This window comes from Carlito syrichta, unplaced genomic scaffold (genome assembly GCF_000164805.1).
Source record: "Carlito syrichta isolate Samal-C Ts95f unplaced genomic scaffold, Tarsius_syrichta-2.0.1 Scaffold308099, whole genome shotgun sequence".
In the NCBI taxonomy this organism is placed as follows: Eukaryota; Metazoa; Chordata; class Mammalia; order Primates; family Tarsiidae; genus Carlito; species Carlito syrichta.
Window position 1 is genome coordinate 282,147 of NW_007252195.1, and position 20,554 is coordinate 302,700.

General features: G+C 41.4%; 1 protein-coding gene across 4 annotated transcripts in view; it reads right to left on the reverse strand.

Moving 5' to 3' along the window:
• SNX3 (sorting nexin 3) overlaps positions 1-20,554 on the reverse strand; it is a 53,985-nt gene that overhangs the window by 3,011 nt on the left and 30,420 nt on the right. For 3 of the 4 annotated variants that reach the window (XM_008064890.2, XM_021715970.1, XM_021715969.1), the window contains exons 2-3: positions 11,358-11,453; positions 1,368-1,492 (exon numbers count right to left, since the gene is read on the reverse strand). In XM_008064890.2, coding sequence (XP_008063081.1) covers positions 1,368-1,492; positions 11,358-11,453 — 221 coding nt within the window. The remainder of the gene's footprint in view (positions 1-1,367; positions 1,493-11,357; positions 11,454-20,554) is intronic. The other variant, XM_021715971.1, reaches the window with a different exon arrangement.

The following is a 20,554-nucleotide window of genomic DNA, read 5'->3' on the forward strand; positions in this document are numbered from 1 at the left end:
AACAAACTGCCCACACTGCACTGAGCGTTCAGCAGTATTTTTGTTTTGTTAGTTTGGTTTCAAAGATATGGGGTACAATTCAAGGTTAGGTACATGAATGATCATTGCGCAAGTGAAGTTTGGGCCGTATTTTAACAAAAACAACATGACCCCCATTCTCCACTCTTCCTATTCACCCAATCTTACCCCAGCAACTATATTTTGTTTCCCTGAATGAAAAAAGTCTTCAAAGGGAAATGTTTTCCTAATGTGGAATAAATGAAGCAAAAAGTGGCAGATGCACTAAAAGACATCAAAATTGACACGTTCAGCAAGTGTTTTGAACACTGGGAAAAGCATCTCGATGGGGTGTATTGCATCAAATGGAGTACTTTGAAGGTGACTGAAGTTTAAACATGTAAGGATAAATACACAAATTTTTATAAATAAATTCTGTTTGGAGGGCGGTACCTCTCGCATTGTACATGAATTTTCAACTGTTTGCAGAATCAGCAACCCTAGTCCTCCTATTGTTCAAAAGTCAACTCTATTTTTCCTTAATGAAGTATTTATACTTTTTTCTATATTGTTTTCACTTTTTTTTTTTCTTTGAGTTTGAGTCTCACTCGGTCGCCCAGACTGGAGTGCAGTGGCCGCTCCCGGCCTCGGCAGCCTCGACCTGCTGGGCTCCAGCGATCCTTCCACCTCAGCCTTCCAAGTAGCTGGAACTACAGGTACGTGCTACCACACCCGGATAATTTTTTATTTATTGTAGAGATGAGGTCTTGCCAAGTTGCCCAGGCGGGTCTCAAACTCGCGGGCTCAGGCAATCAACTCACCTCAGCCTCCCAAAGCGCCGGATTACAAGCTGAGCCACCGAGCCCGGCTAGAAACTCTTTTTAAAAAATTTATTTTAACTAAAAGAGAATCAATTCTCAGTCTTCTTACATTTTCAAAAGAATACATTTTACCAAGAAGATTAAAAATGTGCACCTTTACACAAGACATGCTGATAATACCTTCATCTGCAATCAAACAAGATGATTGCAAGTGTATTGTAAGTTTTATTGTTCATGCTAGAACATACCTTAAATCAGAAAGAATCATAAGTAAAACTATTTTTTAAATGCTGTAATTTTAAATGTAATTTGCATAAATTAACCAAGAAAAACAAATACAAAACTTAGGTCAACACAAAGATACTCATTTCAATCACTCAAGCATGTTAATATTTATCATATGATATTCAACTTGTCAAATACTTTACTTTGCTGAAATGATACAGAGAGTCAGGAAGAGGCCCAGAGGAAGGCAGTATTAGTTTCACTCTACATTACGAGGCGCTGCCTAAAGTCACCCCAACGCCTTGAGGAACAGAAAGCACTTACTTGTTTATAAATTGCTCCAACCCCTGCTTCCTTTCCTCAATAAAGTTGTCATCAAATATTCCATCATCTCCTCGAAAAGGAAGTTGACGCAAAAATGCTTTCCCAGGGAGCGGGGGAACTACAACCTGAAACAGTAGGAACGAGTTAGTCCTCGAGCAAGCTGACAGTGGTGAAAGTACAGGACACAACACGAAGGCAAGGCCCAGCCTCACCATGGAGCCACCCCGCTCTCACACCATTTAAATATGTAACAGTAAAGAAACATACTGGCCAGGAGTGGTGGTCACACCTGTAATCCCAGAACTTTAGGAGGCAGAGGACTGCCTGAGACCAGGTGTTTGAGACCAGCCTGAGCAACTTGGCGAGACCTCGTCTCCACAATAAATAAAAAAATTAGCCGGGTGTGGTGGCGTGTGACTGTAGTTCCAGCTGAAGGATCGCCTGAGCCCAGCAGGTCAAGGCTGCGGTGGCTGTGCACGTGCCACTGCACTTCAGCCTGGGTGACAGAGTGAGACTCCAACTCAAAAAACAAAACAAAACAAAACAAACACACTGAAAAAAGGCCCAATGCTCTGAAGGTAAGATAACCAACACAGGATAGCCCATCATACCAGAGCTCACCAAAGGCAGGGCCAACAGCTTAGATCATTTTGGGGGGGATTTATCAAAGCATAGGCATACAAAAAAGAACATTCACAATACTGAAATAAAGGTTACTGTGCTCCTTGGACACTTCTGATCCTATCTGGACACTTCTGATGCCTTACTGCACAGGGAACGGCAGTGATCAAAATCAACTAACCCTCAATTAAATGAAGATATGGTAACAGTATTCTCTCTGAAACATGGGTAGATAAGAATTCTGGAGTTTCTTCAATATCTTTTTTTTTTTTTAAAGGTGGAGTCTCACTGTCGCCAAGGCTGGAGTGTAGTGACATGATCATGGCTCACCACAGCCTTGACCTTCTGGGATCAGGAAATCCTTCTGCCTTGGCCTCCCAAGTAGCTGGGACTACAGGCACGTGCCACCATAATCTGGTTGATTTTTTGAGTAGAAACAAGGTCTCACTATGTTGCCTAGGCTAGTCTCAAACTCCTGGGCTCAATCAATCCTCCCGCTTCAGCCTTCCAAGATGCTGGGATTACAGGAGTGAGCCACCACACCCAGTCTCTCACCATCGGCATGTAGCCTTTCCTACTTGTGCATGAGGCGATGAAAAAATAATCAACAACTCTACCTCCTGCCACTCTTCTGTTTCGTCACCCAAGAAGCACGTAAGTCACCTTCTCCCAAAGACCTGACATTTCTTCCTTCCCACACGGTGGTAACATCCCCAATTTTTCCTTTCAAAGCCTAATCAAGGGTAAGCTCACGCTGATTGCTCCCTTCTGGGAATTCCTGGATATCATCTAGCTATTTCAGAGGCCAGTCTAGTTTCTCTGCCCTAGAGCTTTGTCCTGGGGCTTTCTTGTGTGTTCTTTACTTTAGCAGCTTCCCTGGCCTCTACCCACCAGACGCCAGCAGCACGTCCAGTGGAGACAACAAAGCACGCCTCCAGACATTGTCAAATGTCTCCTGGGGGACAAGATATCCTTAGCGAAGAACCACCAATCCATTCTATTAATGCCTTCAAATCAAGGATCCTGTCTGAGGCTTCTTATGGTTATTTGAAGAAAATCTGAGCATACAACAGAAGCTCAAATATTTGTTAAATTAGACCAACCATGTAGCTGGATCCCTATACTGAAACAAAGAAATGCATAAGCATACAACAAGACCTAGGAGAAATAGAAATAGTAAACTGATATATAAAAACGTATTCCTTTTCACCAGTAATGTAAATCATACCCATTCTTTTTTTTTTTTTTTTTTTTTTTTGAGTCAGGGTCTCACTCTGTTGCCCAAGCTGGAGTGCAGTGGCTTGATTACTGCTACCTCAGCCTTGACCTGCTGGGCTCAGGTGATCCTTCTGCCTCAGTCTTCCAGGTAGCTGAAACTACAGGCGTGTGTCACCACACCTGGCTAATTTTTTGATTTGTTGTAGAGACGAGGTCTTGCCAAGTTACCCAGACTTGTGAGCCACCCCTGGGCTCAGGCAGTCCTCTCACCTCCGCTTCCCAAAGTGCTGGGATTACAGGCATGAGCCATTGTATAAAGCAAATCACACACAAACTAATAAAGTTTAAACTTTAAACCCTTGATGCAGAGTTTCTATACCTAGGAGTTTATCCTATAACAAAATTCAATAGGGTAAAAAAGGGAAAAGATCAATTCAATTTCATGCAGATGAACAAAACACAAGAAGTGGCACCCTTCCTAGATTTACTTTCCCCAGATGACCAATGCTGAAGACACCAAGGATTCTCTCTATAGGATTGCTCTAGCATTCCCAAATCTCTCCCATATGCAGCATCTGTTAAATTAAGAGTTAAGATCTGCAAGCCAGCTGTGGTGGCTCACGCCTGCAATCCCAGCCGGGCCAACTTGGTGAGACGTCGTCTCTACAATCAATAAAAAAATTAGCCAGGCATAGTGAAGCGTGCCTGTAATTCCAGCTACCTGGAAGGCTGAGGCAGAAGGATCGCCTGAGCCCAGCAGATCGAGGCTGCAGTGGCCATGAGTGTGCACTCCAGCCTGGGAAACAGAATGAAACTCCAACTCAAAAAAGGATCTGCAGGCATCTTACAACTGAGATGCTGGCCACTAAGTTCCAGCAGAATGCCTTTCTGGCAGGCAGGGAAGAAATGTGTATCTACACAACTGTTATTTTAAAATAAATTAACAGTATATTAAATAAAAGACCATTACTTCAGGGTGGAAGTTAGCATGAAAATTAAGAAAAAGAGCCGGGTGCAGTGGCTCAAGCCTGTAATCCCAGCACTTTGAGAGGCTGAGGTGAGAGGACTGCCTGAGTTCAGGGTTCAAGACCAGCCTGGGCCAACTTGCTGAGATTTCATCTTTATAATAAATAAATTACAAAACAAGTCAGGTGTGGTGGCACATGCCTATAGTTCCAGTTACTTGGAAGGCTGAGGTAGAAGGATCGCCTGAGCCCAGCAGGTTGAGGCTGCAGTGGCTTTGAGTGTGCCACTGCACTTCAGCCTGGGCAACAGAGTAAGACTCCAATTAAAAAAAAAAATTAGGAAAAGATTACTCTGCATTGTCATTGGGAGAAATATATTCTTCCTAACATCATGCTCCAAAGGGATGGTGAGGGTGTACACAAGCATTAACGACCTACAAAATCCACGATGGCTTATCAAGCTGAGATCCCAAAGATTCTCTTCTACACTAAATTGTTTTTGCTTAAGCAGTCTGAAAAGATCTAATTAGAGTTCTAACACCAATTTAAAAGTCATGAACCCAGAGATGCGTGTGTGCATGTGGAGTGAGAAGCAGACAGGAAAACGCGGGTAAACATAACATACTGAAAGCCAAAGCACACCAGAACAAAAGCTAAGAGAGCTAACCATAATCAATGTCACCTAACTCTAGTTTAGTTGAACAGATCTTAGTTAAAAGCACGAATATATTACACAATAACTTGATTACATTGCATTCAGCAATACTGTAATAGTCACAAAACCTTCACATAGGTTCAGCTCCCAAGATATCTGATCTAACATTAAATGTGAAGTACTAAGCTGGGCTCGGTGGCTCAGCCTGTAATCCCGTGCTTTGGGAGGCTGAGGTGAGTGGATGGCCTGAGCCCGCAGGTTTGAGACCCGCTTGGGCAACTTGGCGAGACCTCATCTCTGCAATAAATCAAAAAATCTGCCAGGCGTGGTAGCGCATGCCTGTAATTCCGGCTCCTTGGAAGGCTGAGGCAGAAGGATCGCCGGAGCCCAGGAGGTCGAGGCTGCGGTGGCTGGGAGTAGCCACTACACTCCAGTCTGGGCAACAGAGTGAGACTCCAACTCAAAAAAAATAAAATAAAATAAAAAATAAATAAATGTGAAGTACTGTGCTTCAAAGGACAACATCAGGAACATGAAAACCAACCTGCAGATTGAGAGATGTTTGCAATCATAAGGGACCTGTGAGTCTTTTATATAGTCTAGATACAACTCTACAATAAAAAGATAAATATCTCAAACAGGCATGGATCTGAACAAACATCTCTCCAAAGAAGATACATAAATGGCCAATAAGTACATGAAAAAATGATCAACATTATTAGCCATCAGAGAAATGAAAATCAAAACCACAATGCAAACATTAAGGCAGCCATAATAAAGAAGGCACGAGGGAGGGAGGAGGGTGGGGGCAAGTGACAACACAAAGGGGACTTGGCCCACTACTGGGGTACTGAGGGCTGGTTAGAAGCCCAAACTTCACCTGCATGCAGCCTGATGATGTAGTTAATCCTCACTTGTACCCCATATCTATGAAATAATAAAATAAAATGAAGACAGGTAATAACAAGTGTTGGTGAGGATGTGGATAAAAGTGGAACCCCCATACACTGCTGGCAGGAATGCAAAATGGTGCAGCTGCTTTGGAAAAACAGTCTGGCAATTCCTCAGAAGGTAGAAAAGAGTCATGATACGACCCAGCAATACACTTGTGGTAAATACCCAGAATAAATGAAAACATGTGTACAAATGTTCATAGCATTATTCATATTAGCCAAAAAATAGGAACACAACCCAAATGTCCACTAAATAATGAATGGATCAATAAAATGTGGTAAACACATACAATAGAATATCATTTAGAAATAATAAGAAATGAAGCACTGATGCAAAACAGGGTGAACCCCGAAAACATGCAAAGTGAAAGAAGCCAAATACAGACAATGCTGTGCTTCCATTCGTGATAGGCCCAGAACAGCCAAATCTACACAGTAGATCAGCTGCATACAGCTGAGTAAGGAGGGGCTGGGGAGAAATCGGCAGTGACTATAACAGGTGTGGGGTTTCTTTTACTGGGTGATAAAATGTTCTAAAATTGACTAGTAATGGTTGCACAACTCTGTAAATGTATTAAAAACCAATGAATTGTAAACTCTAAAAAGTAAATTGTATGGCATGTGAATATCTCAATAAAGCTGTTCCTTAAAAAAAAAAAAAGGAAAGTATATATTCAGTGACTGTTTATTAAACATTTCAGTGTGCCATGTGCTATGTTAAGCAAAGTCTTTCAATACTCTTCTCCACGGTCACAAAAAAAGGGCTTCATTACCCCAAACTTTTCTAATTTGTTTTGTACATTTAAATCTGCAATTTGTATATAGTTTGTTCTAAATTTTTACTCCCAAATAGCCAAATGTTTCAACTCTATTTGCTGAATTCCTCTCCCAATGAATGACAGTGTTGTTTTTGGTATCAACTAAATTCTCTATAAATACATGGTCAGACTTTAAACTCGATTACATTCCACAAACCTATTTGCCCAACCCTAAAGCAACATAGCCATGAACCACACATGGTGTTTTGGTCAAAGATGCACCACATGAGATCATGACAATGGCAAATCCCTTCTGCCTGGAGACATCTTGATGATCCTGATTTCATGCAGGTCTGGGCTAATGTGTGTGTTTGTGTCTTCTGGCTTTTTGTATGTGTGTATGTGTCTTCTGTTTAACAACAAAGTTTAAAAAGAAAAAAAATCAATAGAAAAAAGCTTATAGAATAAGGATATTGAGAGAAAATATTTTTGTACAGCTGTTCAATGTGATTGTGTTTTAGACTAAATATTGTTACAAAAGAGCCAAAAAGTAAAAAAAAAATTAAAATGTTTATTACGTAAAAAAAATTACAGTAAGCTAATGTTAATTAATTACTGAAGAAAGAAAAACACTGTATACATACATGTATAGTGTCTAGAATGTCTGCGGGAGCGTACGAGAATGTCACTCTCCACTCAGTGACTCCACAGAGCAACTTCAAGTGCTGCAGGCTCCACAGGGCAAATACCCTATACAGTTATACCATTTGTCATCTTTCATACCATATTTTTGCTGTGCCATTTCTATGCTTAGTTGTGTAAATACTTCCCATTGTGTTACAACTGCCTATAGTATTTTATAGTAATAGCTGTATAAGTTTGTAGTCTCAGGGAAACAGGCTATGCCATAGAGCTAGGTGTGAAGTAGGCTGTACCATCTAGGTTTGTGTAAGTAAATGCTTATGTCTGCACAAGTAAACTGTAACGATTTATTTCCTTTTTACTTTAAAAAATTTTTCTTTTTTCTAGAGTCAGTATCTCACTATTTTGCCCAGGCTGAACTCCTGGTCCTAAGCGACCAATCCTCCCACCTCAGTTTCCCAAAATGCTGGGATTTCAGGTGTGAGCCACCATGCCCAGCCAGAATGCATGCATTTCTTAGAATGTACTCCCATCATTAAGTGCTGCATCACTGTACCACTGTTTTAATTAATGTAGCCTTTTTGTTTTGAGTAGGAGTCTCACTCTGTCACCCAGGCTAGAGTGCAGTGGCATGATCATGGTTACCACAGTCTCAACCTCCTGGACTCAGGTGATCCTTCTACCTCAGCCTCCCGAGTAGCCAGAAATTCAGGCATGTATCACCATGCCTGGCTGATTTTTAAATTTTTTGTAGAGATGAGTTTCTTGCTATGTTGCCCAAGCTAGTCTCAGGCCATCCTCTCACCTCAGCCTCCCAAAATGCTGGGATTACATGTGTGAGACACCACACCCAGCTAACTATAACCTTAAGATATGTTCTGATATCCAGTAGAACACCTGCTCATTCTATATACTGAAAATCATTTCTGGCTATTCTTGAGCTTTCTCTGATTCTAATGCTCTATATAAATCTGCAAGTTTACAAACACGCCCTCTGAAATTGCTACTAGAATTTTATGCATTTACAAATAGTTAGAAGACACTGTCTCTTCCTTCTTTCAGGTCTCCGCTCAGATGTCACCTAAGTGAGGCCTCCCCCGTCACTTAACTGTGTGTTCAGCACTTACCACCATCTAACATACTACATATTTTACTGTTTCTCCCTGCTTCCTCTTCACCACCACCTACTGTACCTAGTGGAAGGTAAGCAGCATAAAAGGGAAGCCTTAATTTGTTTGCAACTCTCAGAGATACTCTAGCTGTACCTCTGAGAACAAAAAGAATGAGCTCTCAAATGTTTGCATAATAAATGGATCTTCAAAAGTGAATATTCCAAACCAGGGATATAGGATCACACTGATTAAGGTCTTCTTTTGTCTTTCAGGGAGGTTTTAGGAGCCTTCATTACATGGGTTTTATACTTCTAGTTTTACTCGTAAGTTTTCATATTTGACTATTTTTTTGAGTAAGACTTTTTTGTTACATTTTTGATGGAATGCTATGATTTGTGTATGCTGCCCTCATATGTAGTCACATTTATCTGGCTGCGAATGTTTTCCTTCCATTTTTAGCTTATTAAACTTCAGAAAGGAGCACAAGCTAGCCTTTTTTTTTGAGTTGTAGTCTCACTCTGTCGCCCAGGCTGGAGTGCAGTGGCACACTCACGGCCACAGCAGCCTTGACTTGCTGGGCTCCAAGTCCAGCTGGCTGGCTGATTTTTTTATTTATAGTAGAAACAAGGTCACACCAAGTTGCCCAGGCTGATCTTGAACCCATGAGCCTAGGCAATCCTCTGAGGCCTCCCAAAGTGCTGGGATTATAGGTGAGAGCCACCGCACCTGGTCACAAACTAGCCTTAATCTAGTTCAGAGCTCCTTCCATACCTACTGTTTTCTACTGCTTTCAGTCACAAGATAACTTTTTGTATTCTATGCACACCATGCCTTCCTAGGACTCCATGTCACTGATATCTTTCTGAGATAGGGCTGACATGACACACGTCAAAGTGAGAGCTTGCTCTAATGTACTTTAGAGCCAAAGTCAAATTTTCTTCTAAGAGAAGACAATTTTTTTTTTAAACTTGCACACGCATGTTTATTGCAACATTGTTCACAATAGCAAAAACATGGAACCGTGCTGCCCATCGAAAGAGGGCTGGATTTAAAAAATGTGGTACATGTACACAATGGAATATTATGCAGTCATGAAGAAGGACACACTTATGAAATCTACAGCAACTTGGATGGATTTAGAGTCTATAATACTGAGTGATTTATCACAGAAACAAAGAACTGACAATCACATATTCTCACTCATAAGCAGACCTTGAACAACTATTGTAATACTATAAGAAAGGGATTGGCAGTAGTGGGAAACTGCTACAGGAGGGTAGGGGCGGGATTTGGAGTAGTGGAAACTGCTGGGGTTGGCAATAGTGGGAAACTGCCAGGGGAGGGGAGGCATACCTCAACAACAAGGGTACTTACATAATGAACATTTGTATGCCTAACCCTGAATTGTACCCCACATCTTTTTTTTTAATTGGAGTCTCACTCTGTCGCCCAGACTGGAGTGCAGTGGCCGCTCCCGGCCACCGCAGCCTCGACCTGCTGGGCTCTGGCGATCCTTCCGCCTCAGCCTTCCAAGTAGCTGGGAACCACAGGCGCACGCTACCATGCCCACTAATTTTTTGATTTAGTGTAGAGATGAGGTCTCGCCAAGTTTCCCAGCCAGGTCTCGAACCCGCAGGCTCAGGCAATTCACTCACCTCAGCCTCCTAAAGCATGGGATTACAGGCTGAGCCACCGAGCCCGGCCATACCACACATCTTTAAAAGAAAAAAGAAAATATAGTGACTTGAAGAGAAGGAGCTGACAGTCAGGAACAACTTAAGAAAGCGGATACCAGAGCCAAGGTGTACTTGGTCTACCACAGCATTTCCTCTAAAAATATCCTTGTCAACCAGGCTGCAGGATTTTATCTTTGAATTTCATTCTAAAATGATACCAATAGGAAACCCCTTGAAATAACAAGGATTCTTTTTTAAAACGTGCAGACTTTGCTAAGCATCATAGTATTACTTGCCACCATTTAAAATATTTTAAATCAGACTTTTTACTCATAAACATACTGCTCGGAAGAAACAGGTAGGTTTGGTTTATTTTTTAGTCTTTTGTGCTGGTGGGGACGAAATGAGACAACACAACTTGAAGGAGGAAGATGGAGAGGTTGCTTGATAGTCCGGAACCTCCTTGAGGGTGGGGAACTGGTGGGGACCTCAGTGCGAGTGTAGACCAGGATGTGGACACTGGGCTCTGGGGGGCTGCTCCCTGGATGGAAGACGACCCGGTTCCTTCGTCCTCTTCTGTCTGCCTCCTGGTCTTTGTTGTCGGTCCAAAAGGACATGTCCTTCACCGAGCTGGTCAGATCAGGCAAGCTCTGAGATGTTACCTTGAGGAGGCCCTCTGCAGAGCTTTCCTCAAGTGTCAGGGTTGTGGACCCAATTTAAATCCAAACCAATTTGATTTTTCTCCTGGTGAATGTGTGTTTCTTAGGTCGCTGTTTCTATGGCAATCCAAGCTTCCTGAACTTAAGATCCTTCCCAGGTCTCCCCCGATTTGCTTTCAGGAGATAATCTCGAGAAGACAACTCTTAACAAGACAACTGTTTTTCCAGTGGTAAGTAGCAACCCATTAGTGGACCATGGCCACCATTTAAAAAGTAGTATCAGCACATATCACACAGGTTAAGGTAATTACTGTTTTATAAGTTTCTGTTAGATGAATATACATGCAATGATGAAAAAAAGTGTTATGAGTAAAACAAAATTGGAAATATACTAATACTTATGAAATGTACATGGAAGAGAAACGTGGCAAGGCGTGTGAAGGGAAGGTACATGAGGATGCTGAGGGAAAGGAAGTAACAGAAAGGAGGTTCTAAGAAGCGCTACTCAAGTGTGAGTCAATAAGGCCTCAGCCGGGCCATGAAAGTAGATGAGCGACAGCTCTAAGGAAAAATTACAAAGACTCTTCCTTCCAGGAAATAAGATGACTTTAACTATCTGAAAAAAGCAGTTCTATTTGCTTATCTATTTGACTCAAGATCATTGTCCCAAGAGGTCTCAAACATTAACACCTGGAATGTTTTGCTTTCGAGTTGCATTACACATAACTTACCTTGCTCTCTCTCTCTAATTCACTTCGAAGCCATTCAAAGTCACTGTATCGTCTTCTAACAGTAGATTCCTTCAGCTTGAAAATAGGTAGATTTGTCTGAAACAAAGAAAAGTTACTCCTAAATTGAAGCACACTAAGGAATCTAGGCTTGCAAACTGGTAACACGGCAAGCCTGGTAACCACAACATAAGAAACCATGGAGGTGATTATGAAGGTGACATTCTACCCATAACAAAGTAAAATTCTGCTAGTTGTTGACAAGCATGTTATTCACATAAGAATACAACTTTTAAAATGCACCTTTGCATGTATGCTTTTGCATATCATTCTTCCTGGAGTTATTTACATAGATACAGGTCATTTTTTCCTATTATCTCCAGGGGCTTTTAAAAATGTCAAATAAGCTGGGCGCAATGGCTCATGCCTGTAATCCCTTTGGGAGGCAGAAGCAAGAGGATTGCCTGAGTCTCAAGGTTCAAGATCAGCCTGGGCAACTTGGCGAGACCTTGTATCTACAATAAATCAAAAAATTAGCCGGGCATGGTGGTGTGCGCCTATGGTTCCAGCTATTTGGAAGACTGAGGTGGAAGGATCACCTGAGCCCAGCAGTGGCATGGAGCCCAGCAGTGGTGCGGTAGCTAAGAGCATGCCACCACACTCCAGCCTGGGTGACGGAGTGACTCCTACTCCAAAAAAGAAAGTAAACTAAGCAGGGGTAAGAAAAGGCTGGCTCTGACTCTTATGAAGCTTCACTAGTCCTATGGGGGTGGAACACGCCTTGCCTACTTTTTAATTTTATTTTTTACATTTTCTTTTCTCGGTGTTCATTTGTTATATCAAAATCCCAACTTATGTTTCAATGCCTATTACTGACTACTGACCTAGACTTTCTTTTTTTTTAAGAGACAGAGTCTCCTAGCTTCAGCAACATGGTGAGACCTTGTCTCTACAATAAATTAAAAAACTAGCTGGGTGTGGTGGTGCACACCTGTAGTTCCAGTTACTTGGAAGGATGAGGTGGAGGGATCACCAGCAGGTCGGGGCTGCGGTGGCCATTAGTGTGCCATTGCACTCCAGCCTGAGCAACAGAGTGAGACTGACTTGAAGGGAAAAAAAAGGGTCTCGCTATGTTGCCGAGGCTAGATTCAAACTCCTGGGCTCAAGCAATCCTTCTGGCTCAGCCTCGAGTAGCTGGGACTATAGGTTTGTGCCACCAGGCCCGCTTACCTACTTTTAAAGAAAACACAAAACACTTTGCTGTGAGAACTAGGTTAGAAGGGACATTATGAAAAACACGAATAAAGCATTATTCTTAAATTCATCTAAAAGATGCTAAAAAGAGCCAGGAAAGTGTTGTCATGTCTGTATTCTTACCACTAGTAAGTCGCTCGGTAGACCAGGTTCATAGGTCCAGAGCTTCATAGGCAGGGGCAGATTTGAGACCTAAAAACATAATGCCCCCGTACTTTGAGATTAATTGGAGTATAAAAAATTTTTTGGAGACCCTGTTCTTTACAAGACTGCAAAGGCTACTTGTTGCCACTTCTAAATTTTAAAAAAGTAACTAGAAAGACTTTATCTTTTACTAGATCTCTTTTAAAGAAAAAATATGCTACCAAATCCAATAAAAAATGGTTTATAACTAAAGACTATTAGCAGAAGTGGTACAATATCAGTATTTTATCCAAGAATATATTTTAGGCTGGGTGCAGTGGTTCATGCCTATCATCCCAGGATGTGGGGAGGCAGAGGGGAGAGGATTTGCTTGAGCCCAAGAGTTTAAGACCGGCCTCGGCAACTGTGTCTACAAAAAAATTTTTTAAATTAGTCATGTGTCATGGTGTACTCCTCTAGTCCTAGCTACTCGGGACGCTGAAACAGGAGGATCGCTTGAGCCCAGGAGATTGAGGCTGCAGGAACCGTGATTGTGCCACTGCAGTCCTGTCTTAAAAAACAAAACAAAACCAAAAAACAGGTTTTAAAACGTGCATAATATCACAAAGTTTGTAGGAGACAAAAATGATCTAACATAATTAATAAACCATAATAAGCCATGCCTTAGTAAACAATAAATATTAACAAGATATATTCTCTTAGGTTATATTTTGTCCTTAATTCAGTCTTTGTACTTGTAGAACTGCAAGCTGTTTCACAGCTTGGAGAAAAAAATGCACCTGAAGGAAAGACGGCTTCCCGCTTTGTATTTAGGGACATCATCATCTTGTAAAATTCTCTCCTAAAAAAATTCCATTCATTTGTTAAACTTAATGCCACTGGTAAACAGTTGTCATTCAGCACAAGAAAAGCTTTTTGTTCAGGACCTTAAATCCATTTTGTAGTGGTCTCAATTTTTTCCAAAGTGTATTAACTTCTCTGTGTTGTATACCTTATAGCTCAGAATCTTCAACAGATGCTATTGGGCATATCAGTGTATAGGTTTCAAGCATGAAACCAAATCTCACAAGAGGTTTAAAAAGCACTTGAATTTTCTTTCCCAGGTAACCACAACATTTGTTCATTGTATTAATGACTAAGGGCAAAATTGCACCTAACAAGACTCTTATTATACTAAAAGTCAAGCTTATATTTAAAGATGCTGGCTTGTTGTACAGAGAGGTATTCTCATTCCCCGCAATGGAATAAAACTAGGTCCCCTGGAGAGCAGAATGATAATTCCCAGAAAGAAAGCGCTGGATTATTTCTCTCTAATTTCACCCATTGGCTTTTTAACCAAGTTCACCCTTTCGCATTAAAATATTAAGTCTTTGTAAGTGTCTAAAGATAGAAAGGCCTTTACAGAGTTGAATGTTTTCTGCAGGTGAGATTTTACATTTTGAATTCCCTCCTCTCAAATTTCTTTACAAAAGGGATTAACTGCTCTCTTTATTCAATATGTTAAGATCAAGTTTGTGAAAAGAGTTCCCTAAGAATTTTCATACTTCTGGGTACGGAAGTCTATAAAGTTAATCTCTGAAACAACATATCAAGCTTACAGGTACAATGTTGAGGGAGAGGTGCCAATTCAGCTCATTTTCCCTTCCATTTTCCCTTTTGAACTTTTGACACAATCGTGATTATATCTGATTCACTCTCAAGAGAAGTGGCGGTAAGAAGGAGAAAAGTTCTTTCCCTTCTGTGATTAGCTAATAGTTTGATAAATTATATGTATTTTTAAACAGATCCAAAGTTTAAGGAATGGTTTTACTTAGCTGGCCACGATTTCTTTTTGTATGGGGACTGCTTTAGTGTTCCCTTCAATAAATCCTTAATACCAGTTGCCCCTTACACTTAGAGGGGCAATCTTGTCTGTTCAACTTCTTCCTGATTATTAAAAGGACTTTTAATTCAACTTACTTATCAAAATAAACAAGAGAAAAACACAAGGATTTTTTGTTTAAGCCACTGAACTATCACTGTTGATTAAAAACCCGTAAAATCAGCTGTGCGTGGTAGCGTGCGCCTGTAATTCCCAGCTACCCGAAAGGCTGAGGCAGAAGGATCGCCGGAGCCCAGCAGGTTGAGGCTGCAGTGGCCAGGAGCGGCCACTACACTCCAGTCTGGGCAACAGAGTGAGACTTCAACTCAAAAAAAAAAAAAACAAAAAAACTCATGATTGGGCCGCGCTCGGTGGCTCAGCCTGTAATCCTGCGCTTTGGGAGGCTGAGGTGAGTGGATTGCCTGAGCCTGGGGTTCGAGACCCGCCTGGGCAACTTAGTGAGAACTCATCTCTATAATAAAATAAAAATCAGCCAGGCGTGGTAGCACATGCCTGTAATTCCAGCTACTCAGAAGGCTGAGGTGGAAGGATCGCTGGAGCCCAGCAGGTCGAGGCTGCAGTGGCCGGACTACACTCTAGTCCGGGTGATAGAGTGAGACACCAACTCAAAAAAAAAAACTCGCAATTGGTCACTTTCAACTGACTTAACGTTTATAAAATGAGAGGAAAAGAGTACAAATTTGTTTTTTCCCTAACACTTTGGGAAAACTCAACTGTTATTTACTGATAATCTATTTTTAAAAGTGTAGTGCTAGATAAGGTGAAGAATCATGATTTATAATAATAATTAAGATGCAGTCCAGTCAGGCACGGTGACTCATGCCTGTAATCCCAGCACTTTGGGAGGCTGAAGTGGAAGGACTGCCTGAGTCTAGGGATTCAAGACCAGCCTGGGCAACTTGGTGAGCCCTCATCTCTACAATAAATCAAAAAAAAGAAAAAGGTAGGCGGGCATGATGGCACACACCTGTGGTTCCAGTAACTTGGAAGGCTGAGGCAGAAGGATCACCTGAATCCTACAAATCAAGGTTGTGGTAGCCATGATCTTGCCACTGCACTCCAGCCTGGACCACAGAGTGAGACTCAGACCCCACCCCCCACAAAAAAGAAAAAAAAATGGCGAAAACTGTGTGAACTAAATGCAGAGGAAGCAAGTAGAGGGTATATTTAGTAAGCAATTCTTGGATAGTCTATTTAATACGGAATGCTTTATGGAGCCCAAGTTAATCTTTGTATCATTCCAATTTTAGCTTATGTGCTGTGGAGGAGAGCACAATTCTTGGACACGCAAAAGCACAGGAGATGATGGGAAATAAAAGCAAAAAGGCTACACTGCACCCTGAATATCAGGCTAAGTTATCTACCCGTGAACACCAGGAGCTAACAAACATCTTAGAAGAGAAAAATGACACCTTTGAATAGAGAAAGAAAAGCAGAAAAGTTACTGCAAAAGCAGAAGACAGAGTAGCTGCATGTAAGGTTAAGGGGCAGCATGAAGAACAATTCATTCGGCTGGGCGCAGAGGCTCACACCTGTAATCCCGGGACTTTGGGAGGCCGAGGCAGGAGGATTGCCTGAGTCCAGGAATTCAGTATCAGCTAGGCAATATGGTGAGACCTCATCTCTATAATAAGCCAAAAAATTAGCCAGGCATGGTGTATATACCTGTAGTCCCATCTACCTGGAAGGCTGAGGCAGACGGATAGCCTGAGCCCAGGAGATCGAGGCTGCAGTGGCCCTGACTGTCTCACTGTACTTCCAGTCTGCGTGACGGAGAATTTGACTCAAAAAAAAAAAAGCCAGGCACAGAGGCCCAAGCCTGTAATCTCAGCCCTTTGGAAGGCCAAGATGAGAGGATTGCCTGAGTCGGCGGGTTTGAGACCAGCCTGGGCAACATGGTGAAACCTCATCTCTACAATAAATCAAAAAATAAGCCAGGCATGGTAGTATGCACCTGTAGTTCCAGCTACTTGAAGGCAGAGGAGGAAGGATCACCTGAGCCCAGCAGATCAAGGCTGCCGTGGCCATGAGTGTGCCATTGCACTCCAGCCTGGACAACGGAGTGAGACTCCAACTCAAAAAACAAAACAAAACAAAAACCAAAAGCTGGGCACAGTGGCTCAATCAGTAACCTCATAACTTTGAGAGACCGAGGAGAGAGGACTGCCTGAGCCCAAGGGTTCAAGACCAGCCTGGGCAACTTGGCAAGACTTCGTCTCTACAATAAATAAAAAAATTAGCTGGGTATGGTGTTGTGTGCCTGTGGTTCCAGCTACTTGGAAGGCTGAGGTGGAGCTGTGGTAGCCGTGAGCATGCCACTGCACTCCAGCATGGGGGACAGAGTGAGGCTCTGACTCAAAATAAATAAAGAAAAACAAAATAAAATCACATCTATGTATGGGATTCTTAGGAAGTCAAAGCAAAAATGTCAATCCCAAAGCTCTAAATCCATATGTTACCCCCACCACTACATCAGTGGTATCAACGGTTCTTCAAACTGGTCAGGCCTCAAAAGTACCTGGGTAGCTTAAAACAATTTTTTAAATGGAAGTAAAATACAAACATAGAAAAATGTACAAAAATGCACTGAGAATACAGCTCACTGAGTTTTCACATGGTCGCAAACCTGGCTAATCTTTAACCCTTTGTTGTATCCTCTGAGAGGACATCGTAAATCGAGCAAACCAGGTGTCCTCTCTCAGGGGACATAAAGAGATTGCTAATGATTATACAGGACAAACTTAGGCCAGCAGAAATTTTTCAAAAATGTATGTTTGCTTTATGTTTTCCATTCAAATTGCACAAAAAAGCAAATAAGGAGATGGAATATATACGGAGATATGCATAAAAAAATCAGCTGATGTTACGCAGAAAGAGGTAGCGTGAAGTGCTTTCACAGGGTACACAGACTGCACAATAAACGATTTATTATTAATGTGGGAGAAATAAAACAAGACTGTACTGTCTGCTCGAATAGAAACACACCAGGTGGGAGATGTCAAACAAAGTACTATTGCACAACGTGTGTCCGTGAACCTGCAATGCATGTCGATGATCCTTTTGCATGTTACCACGTCAGAAAATATAAGATAAAAATTTTTGATTTTTGTCATAAATAAGTTCCTCAATGTCTAAAATTCCATTATAAGCCACATATCATTACAATAAAATAATTGGTTCCAACGCTACTCTATTCAATGTGGAATGATTTGTTTTTCACTATTTTGTAAAAAAAGTGTGGCCAAATTACTGGTAGGTGGTCTGTGAGATGTCTCCTAAAGTCTTCAGCCTGACCTCAAATGAACTAAATTAGAGTACCTAGGGGAATGGGCCCTTTAAAAAAGTTCGCCAGACTGGGCACAGTGGCTCATGCCTGTAATCCCAGCTAACCTCAGTTACTCAGAAGGCCAAGGAAAGAGGATCACTTGAGCCCAGGAGTTCGAGGTTGTAGTGAGCCATATCACACCACTGCACTCCAGCCTGGGCAAGTGCAAGAACTTCGTCTCTTAAGAAAAAAAAAAGTTCCCCAGATGAATAATACCCAACAGGTTTAGAAACCATTACCAAACTATGTCTGACTGGCTCAAAAGACCATACAAGCAGATAAAGGAGTGCTTACAGTGAAATTTACAGCCATAAATATCCACATTAAAAGAGAAATGAGCTGGGCGTGGTGGCTCATGCCTGTAATCCCAGTACATTAGGAGGCAGAGGCGAGAGGACTGCCTAAGCCCAGGGTTTTGAGACCAGCCTTGGCAAATTGGCAAGACTTTTTATAAAAAAAAAAATTAGCCAGGCATGGTGGTGTATGCCTGTGGTTCCATCTACTTGGAAGACTGAGGCGGAAGAATAACCTGAGTCCGGCAGGTTGAGGCTGTGGTGGCTGTCAGCGTGCCACTGCACTCCAGCCTGGGCAACAGAGTAAGACTCTGACTCAAAAAAGTAAATAAATAAATAGATAAATAAAAGAGAAATGGCCAGGTACAGTGGCTCACGCCTGTAATCCTAACACTATAGGAAACTGAAGTGGAAGGATCACTTGAGACTAGTCAACACAGAGAGGCCCTGTCTCTATTTTAAAAACAATAACAACATAGAGGAGAAGAAAAATCTCAAATGAAAACCTACACTTGCCAGGCATGGTGGCTCATGCCTATAATCCCAGCACTTTGGAAGGCCAAGGAGGGAGGACTGCTTGAGCCCAAGAGTTCAAGACCAGCAAAGGTCACATAGTGAGACTTCCAGCTCTACAAAAAAATTAAAAAGTTAGCTGGGTGTAGTGGTACACACCTGTAGTCCCAGCTACTCAAAAAGCTGGTTTGCTTTGATGTTCTTCTCCCATAAAAGGATTAGTATGGCTGGGTCCAGTGGCTCATGCCTGTAATCCCAGCACTTTGGGAGGCCAAGGCAGGAGGACTGCTTGAGCAGTTCTGGTTTACTGCAGGCAAGCCCCACTCCCTAGTTGACAGTGTGAATCTGTAAATGTGTAAGTGCAGGATGCTCACAATTTCATTTAATAAACAACAGAAGAAGAGTGTTTACAGTCTACTTGGCTAGAACAAAGTGATGGATATGTGTACTTCCCCTAAGAGAAATTCAGGGAGTGTCAAGCTTGCCCTTCCATTTACAAGATAGAGATGGATTTGCTTAACTCATAAAAAAGTGAAGAACTAATTATAAGACCTTTGGATATTAAGAAAACTAAAAAAAAAAAAAAAAAAAAGAGTAAAACATGAAGAAGTGTTTAATATTATTTTGTTGCTGCTTATGTGTTCTAATAATATACCAGAAAGAAAACTCCCAAGGAACAAAATGTTAAAAGAGATGTCTATATGCCTGATACTCTTAAGCTGCTGTTTATATAAAGGAAAAGCCAGACATTTTCCACAAAAAGTATCACTAATTACACAGGGTAAGATCACCAAGAATCCAAAGGGACATTATATACTACAGAAAAGATTTCTGGAACCATGATACAGAGCTCTAAAACAAGTGCTCCCTTCAAACCTAAGCACAGAAAACTGCCACATTACTCGTCTCCAAAAAGGTAGGTCTTACACACAAGCTGACCTATTAAAGTCAGCAGCTCACAGATACCCTATAAGTTACCTGATTATCACTGATAGCCAAGCAGAAAACCAAGCCTCAAAATGTGATCACTTGGATATAGCTTAACAATAGATATTAGAAAAATGTTTACTAGGTGTTTCTAGTATTTCTTCAGATAGTGTCACGTGTACATTTGAAAAGAGACTGGCAACAACATCAAAAGTATACCCAAGAGGCCATACTGCATTCAACCAATCCTAAGAGATGTAAATGGATGCCCCATTACAGTTCTCATTAAACAGCTGCATTTCTCCAAATATCTACATCTAGAGATAAAAGATCAACTGAGAGTGCTTAAGCTATTACCTCGCCCTTCAGTACTTTTGATACTTGTTTTACCCAATCTGGAACAGCATGAATAACTGGAGATATGGTTTATAACCTAGATGAACTCTTAATATAGCTGGGGAGAAGTCATTTAAATGAAGAATAAGCTTTTAGTTAGAGAACCTTTGAAATGTAGATTGTCACTAAGCCAAAGTATTTAGTTTCTTTCTTTATAAAAAAAAAATAAGGACATGGCCTTCCAGTGATACAATTCCCCGTTATTTTAAAAGTATCCTTTATGGTATAAATCCAAAACAGAACAGAAGAAATTATCTAGACTAGCTTAATGCCTAAACCAAGTAGTTCCATATACTCTTCCCACATTGTCTATGTTCTTCAGTTATGAGTTAGCAACAAGACTCACTTGTGAGCTCATACAAGGTTTAATGAGCAACCTTTAATGGAACTGTGCATGTGCAGGAAGAATTCTACTGCAGAGGAAAATTCATTCTTAGCAGTTCATGAACATTTACGTAACGCTACA